We start from the raw sequence: 6,244 nt of genomic DNA, 5'->3' as shown, positions 1-6,244 counted from the left end.
GGTGAAGGGAGGGTGGTCATGCTTCCATTGTGATGTCGCAAGCAGGAGAGGGGTAGCAGACATAGCAACACCTTTGTGAGGGCAAAGCTGAATGACTTTGGGTATGGTCATGCCTGTGATGGCTGTGGGGTGATGGCAAGGCTGAGCGGCTTTGGCTATGGTACTGCCTTCAATGACTGTAGGGAGAAGGTGACCTGGAGTACCAAGTATGATCTCTACATCTGCAAGGAGCTGGTGATCTCTCCCTCCAACACTGGTTTGGAGGTGAATATCTTGACTGGTTCGATTGTCATGGAGACCAGTGATGGCAACCCACTGGGTGCATATTCTTCTGCATCACAAAGCTTATAGGATTGTGAAGTCAAAGAAGGGGAGGGTAGTTGAAGCTGTCTGGCAATGGGTAGGCTATCTCCCATAGTTGCCCATGAGGCCACCAACCTTTATCTGGAACACAATTTGTGCTGAACTCAGATGTTCGGTAGTTCTTTGTGGGAGAGGATGGGGAAAACAATGGCCAGGTAAACAGCTCAAGTTCACATTTGGGAGAGGCAGAGGGGGCAGGTGCTCTGGATCTGTTGTCCCAGTCATTGTCAAGGACTTTTTGTTGCCAAAGTGCCATGCCCAGCATGCCTTCCCATTTGCAAACAGCTACTGCCTGTGGAGATGATGGCCAGCATACTTGTCATTTGGCTGCCATCTGTTCCAGAAAAGGGAACACCACTTGCAGGTCAGGCAGGGCAGACTTGGCTTCCACACAGTGCTAGAAGGCATCATACATCATGGACAGTGCAGACACTTGTCTCTCAGGCACCATGCAGGATTCGAGACAGGTTATGCCTGCAAAGAGGTTAGTAGTGTTAGCATATTGAGCTTGAAGCTGAGGAATGATTGGTAGATAATGATATGACTGTGCAGGCTTGCCATTTGTCTTGAACCTTGGTTCACTGCAGTGTGGACAACACCTGAGTTTGGCAAGGGCACCTATGTATGCCACACAGGAATTGATGCAGCAATTGTAAGTGATGGGCTTCATTCCAGAGACATGTTGAATGTGTCATTCAATATAGGGGAGATCATAGAAGACATTGGGATAGGTGAAGTTGAGGGTGTTGTACTGCACATTTGTGAAGTGTCTGTTCATCTTTGCATAGAATGTGGTGAATATCTTCTCATCCTCTGCCAACAGGTTGTCTGGATTGTGTGAGTGGCACCCAAGCTGTTTGGAACAGATTACATACCAGGTACCCTTCTTGACTCAAGCAATCTCCTTGTCCAACTCCTCAATGCCAGAGGTCTTCCCCTCCCCCTCCCCCTCCCCCTCACTGTCATGCATCTGCCATTCTCACTCCCAACTTTCCTCTTCCTTCTCCTCCTCCTCCTCCTCCTCCTCCTGCTGCTGCTCCAGCTCTGGCTCCTCCTGCCCCAATCTGGGTAGCCTGCTGGCAGAGACATCTGGGACCCAACCCCTTCTCTTTCACTGCCAAACAGCTCATTCCACAGATCCTTTGGATCCTTCACAGGTGGTATTTCATGCCCCAGTCGAGTCATCTCTTCCTTAAATTGTTCCTGCCAGGTGATGATGACCTTCTTTAGGGCTAGTGCTTCAGCCAGCTGACAATGCTGCCATCTCTGGGTGTGGGACAACATTTTGCCACAGTGAGAGCAAGGACCTTTTTGATGTTTCTGATGGACCTCTGCCTTTGCCTTTACCATGGTGAGAGGTAAACAAAACAGTGGGCCCCACTCTCTGGGACCAGAAAAAGTCAGTGATCCATCAATTCGGAATTTCCATATCAGGTTTATTTTTGCCCTTGTTTGGGGTAACCATCTCTTGGCATGTAACATGATCTGTGTATGCAACTGATTTTGCTATCACAACTTTCTGCTTGAGGGGTATATAATGGGACTGACTTCCTCCTATACCTTTCTCCCCATCCTATGCTCAGACCTCACTGACACCCCTTCCCTCAGCATCTTCCTCAAACAGGCCCCCTCACCTGAGAGCTCTGACAGCCCTCCCAGTGACTCCCTCTTCCTCAACTTCTTCAACAGCTGCTTTCCACCACCATGCTCCCACCCCCTCCACACCTCTCCAAGTATGGCTGGTAGACATCATATGCACAACCACAATGAGTCTGATGCCATGATTATGGACATTCCACTTCCAACAAACACTTTGTCAAAGAAGAAAGTTGGCGCCAAGGGGAAAGGGAACAAGGAGAACCCACCCACCCCATTTTGCAATGCCACCTCTGTTGTGCTTGCCCTCTCCACTGAGGATGACCTTGATGAAGACCCTGTTGAAACCCTGCTAGAGCCTGAGAAGCATGTCCTGTTGGTATGTGATATCAAAGAAGACAAGCCCCCGTCCAAGTGCACCAAGAAGCAGCCTCTCAAGCAGCTCAACAATGGCCTTGACATGCAGAAGTTCCTCTCCAAGAAGAAGTCAAAGAAGGAGGAACTTATTGAGGTGAATGCAAGGATTGTAGAGCTTGGGGCAATCATTATGTCTATGAAAGGTATGTCTTGAACACTGCACACATACATACATATCTGACATTATTGAAGCAGATAAGGAGAAACTTCAAAAGTCACTCATAGCTGAGCTGGCAAAGCACAAGGCACCTCTGCCTCCAAAGGTCATTGCTAAGCCCTTGGGGCAAGAAGCATTCTATCCAATAAATCAATGGAGCAAGCTGCAGTACAGCTCAACAATGACAATATTGACAACAGTGACAAGGACCTTGCAGATCTTTTGGCTGGAAGTGAATCTGATGATGAGAATTTGGATTAGGTAAGTACCTGATTGTAGATTTGCATTGTGTACATATTAACATGATTTCCAGTCTCTGTAAGATATTTTGAGCCCACTTGGCCTGGCTTTTGTTGTTGTAGGGACTAGATATCACTGCTTCATTGGTGCTTCAAGCACCTTATTCCAGCTCTTGTATGATTTTCAGCGAAGAATGACATTTGATTGCTTTTGGTAAGGAATTACATGTGGGTACTGTGACAGTTCAGTTTGGGGCTTGTAAATAAGTTAATAAAATAGATATGGTTTTCAGCTCCACACAAGGTAATTCACTGCCCTAGGTCATGATTGGCATGACCTGGGGGCCTCCTGAAGGGACTCAACTTCAGTGCCAATGCACAGTGCAGTGGGAGATGATTTGGTGCCCAGACATGCATACAAGGCCCTTAGTGGCTGTGCAAGTGCTCTGGGTGCTTAATGGAGGCCCAAAAGTCCTTGTTGGGAAATGGCCTCAATCAAAAAAAGCATTTCAGGGGCAGATCCAAAAGTGCTTGATTAAAACCCTTTTGGAGAAACTGCACCTGAAGTGCTCGAAATGGACTCTAAAGCACTTTGGGTCCTACATAGTGGACCCTATTCCGCATCCAGTGGGAGTCTCATCTGTTGTGAGATCAAGGAAGTCTTCCTCATCTTGAGGGGGAAAGGACAGAAGTGTCCCTGTAGCATGCTGATTGGGCAACTGTGTGCGGAGGGCCAAGGCGGGACTAGTGTTGGCAAGGTTAGACACATGAGAGACAGCAGTGTAGCTGGGAAAGATAGTCATCTCAGCATTGCTGGGAATATCAAGCAGGGAAGAATATGAGGGATCAATGAAGGGATCAGAGGACAGATGGTATGGCGACACACTTTCAAGATCCAGACAAACCTGGATGGGGGATGTGGGAAGGTTGGTGGGGATGTTCAATTGGAAAGGAGGTGATGAATTCATGGGTAATAGTTGGGAGAGAGGCCATGAAGATCCAGATGTGGGTAGGGGGGGGGTTAAGTGGTGGGAGAGAAGGGGTCAGCAGTGAGGCAGAAGTTGTAGGAAAGACATGGTCAGGTGGAGAATGGGGCATGGATATGGCTGAAGCCAGTGAGATGATGTTGGGGGGCACAACACAACAAGCACCATCACAAGTGTAAGGGTTGTGCAGGATTCTCAGGTGTTGGTGAGCAACATTGCATAAAACAAAGGCAGCAAAACAGCAGTGAGACTCGCTGGAGTTGGGAATAATGGGTCCAACTAGAGAGGCATGGTGTGGAACTGGTGCATGGTTCAAGTCAGTGAAAATGAGAGTAGACAGGATAGAACATACCAAGGAAAACAAGGAGGCACTGCTGAAGCAGATCGCATTCATCAGGCCAATCAGAGTAAAGTCTAGAAAGTTGACAAGCAACAGGTTGATTAGCATTGACCCAAACAGGTTTGTAAGGCCCTGGGGAAGGATCTCCAGGCCTAGGAGTTTTTGGAAGGGCAAAATGAAATAGCTTGTGTGACAGGTTGTGTTGGGGGGGGGGAGAGATGGTGCTGGGAGCAAATAGGTGGAGAAGGAAAGTGGAGACCACAGCCACTGAGACAGGAGATTATTGAGATTGTGAACTCTTCTACAGTCAACTGGAGAGTGAGATCAATTTGAAACAGGAGATTATTTTGGGAGAGGGCAGCAAAGAGGCATAACAAAGGTTCCCCACAAACACCATGATATTGACATCAATGGTGATCCAACCCAAAAGGTGTCCAAAATATTGGTCTGATGGGTGGTGTGTGAGAACTCACTAGGGAAAGAGGGGAAAGATGGGGAAAATCAGAGGAAATGCCGGAGTCAGCCTGAAGCTGAGCTGTCAGAAATTGGTTGGTAAATTGGAGCTTGGTGTCCATCCAGTCAAGTGTCACAGTAAGTCAAGTCAAGTACACTGAGTCAAGTCTGCCTATCCAGTAAGAGGATAATTGGATCCATATAATGCTAATGGAAAAGGGGCAGAATAAGCTAGATACAGGAGTTTCTGGAAACTACTTATACTAGCTACTCTAAACTATACTCTATATGAATCCAGTCTCCAGATACCTCTCCAAGGCAGACATTGGCATGCCAAATATCCGGATGGGTCAATATCCTAGTAGTTGCCATGCCAAATATCCATGGGGGGGGGGGGTCAAGACTTGTTGCTGGGTTGCATTGTCTGTGTAGTGAGGGTCCACAGTGCCATGCAATGGTCTCTAAGGCCCGAAAATAGCTGTGGGAATATTGGCCTGACACACCCCACCAGAGGTGGGGTTGTTCAATGGGTACTGACAGGAAATTATGCATCACCTTGGAGCTACATGATAAGGGTAAGACATAATGACATGGAAGGGATGAAAGGACTGCTCATGTGGGCTGTGTCAGGGCACACCATCGAGGGGAGGCCAAACACAAAGGTTTTGGGCAAAGCTGCAACCTATTGGGGTGACCTGACTGCCAAACAACCACTAATCATCCAAAAGCCTGACATCAGACCTCTCAGTCATCCTCGCATGCCTGCTTTGGGATCTCTCATGGTATTGGCCATGTCAGCCACATGGAGTAGTGAGGGTGGTATGGGAAGAGGGTTGATAATCCCGATACATTGACAATTGACCATGCTTGGCATGTTACACAAGTTGGTATGGGAGAATCAGAAATGGTAGTAGGGGGGATGTTGTAGTCAACCAGGTATTGGAGCTGTAGATGACCAATTGTGTCAACATTGGACTCAGGCAGGACAAAGCCATGCCTTTGGAAGTCAGTGGGGGTATTGCACATGTATCAGTGGGAGGGGATGGGATCTTGATGGTAACCCTTTGTTGATTGGGCAGAATTGAGGGGATGTCAGATGGGGAGGAGTCCGGAGTTGCCTGTCACCTAGACTTAGGCAGCATAGTGCAATGCCAGCAGAATTGCTATGGACATCAGGCAATTGGGGTGAGCCATCAGGGGTGTAGTCAGGGGTTCGGTTGCTTGTAGATGAGAACCTTGCTGAAAGAAGGGGTGTCAGGCTTACCTCATGAGCCTTCAGAGAGATCAAGCACAGGTCAGACCTCTCAGCTCTAGGAGAGTGGCCTGTCAGCAGAGACTTCAGATAAATCGGCACCAGTTGGCTGGAAGTCAACAGTCTTGGCTAGAGCACCAGCCTTTGGAGGGTACAACAAAGAGTTGGGGTGTGTCACCAGATTATTGAGTACCTCAGTCTTACTACCTGAGGTCAATCAACATGATCATGGACAGTTGACCTCCTTCAAGGGAGATTGGTGTTTTGGGTCATACTAGATGGTGGGAGTCCTGAGAGACCAAATCTGAGGCTTGAGAGGCTTCTGTGCCCTCAAACCGGTGTCTACATATACATGCCAGAGGAAACAAAAGGAAGCAATAGACTGTGGCTGAGAAACTGTACTTGTCCATCTTATCTCAGGGCAGACCTTGTGACCAAAGG

The 6,244-nt window shown here is 48.0% G+C and overlaps 2 protein-coding genes across 2 annotated transcripts; one reads left to right on the top strand and one right to left on the bottom strand.

The window, feature by feature from the left end:
• Window positions 1–850: 850 nt before the first annotated feature.
• DACRYDRAFT_34809 (uncharacterized protein) lies at window positions 851–1,051 on the bottom strand (the record flags this gene model as incomplete). Its single annotated transcript, XM_040774386.1, has 1 exon — window positions 851–1,051. A coding segment is annotated over one exon (201 nt), but the record flags the coding sequence as incomplete, so codon positions are not given.
• Window positions 1,052–2,098: 1,047 nt separating this feature from the next.
• Window positions 2,099–2,865, top strand: DACRYDRAFT_107477 (uncharacterized protein; the record flags this gene model as incomplete). The annotated part of the gene is made up of 3 exons (XM_040768478.1): window positions 2,099–2,519; window positions 2,572–2,794; window positions 2,847–2,865. 3 exons carry the CDS (start codon window positions 2,099–2,101, stop codon window positions 2,863–2,865), a joined length of 663 nt encoding a protein of 220 aa, XP_040628633.1.
• Between the last annotated feature and the right edge of the window lie 3,379 nt (window positions 2,866–6,244).

The sequence above is a fragment of the Dacryopinax primogenitus genome (genome assembly GCF_000292625.1).
Source record: "Dacryopinax primogenitus strain DJM-731 SS1 chromosome Unknown DACRYscaffold_9, whole genome shotgun sequence".
In the NCBI taxonomy this organism is placed as follows: domain Eukaryota; kingdom Fungi; phylum Basidiomycota; class Dacrymycetes; order Dacrymycetales; family Dacrymycetaceae; genus Dacryopinax; species Dacryopinax primogenitus.
Note: the sequence above shows the minus strand (reverse complement) of the source record. Positions and strands in the feature narration are given on the sequence as shown.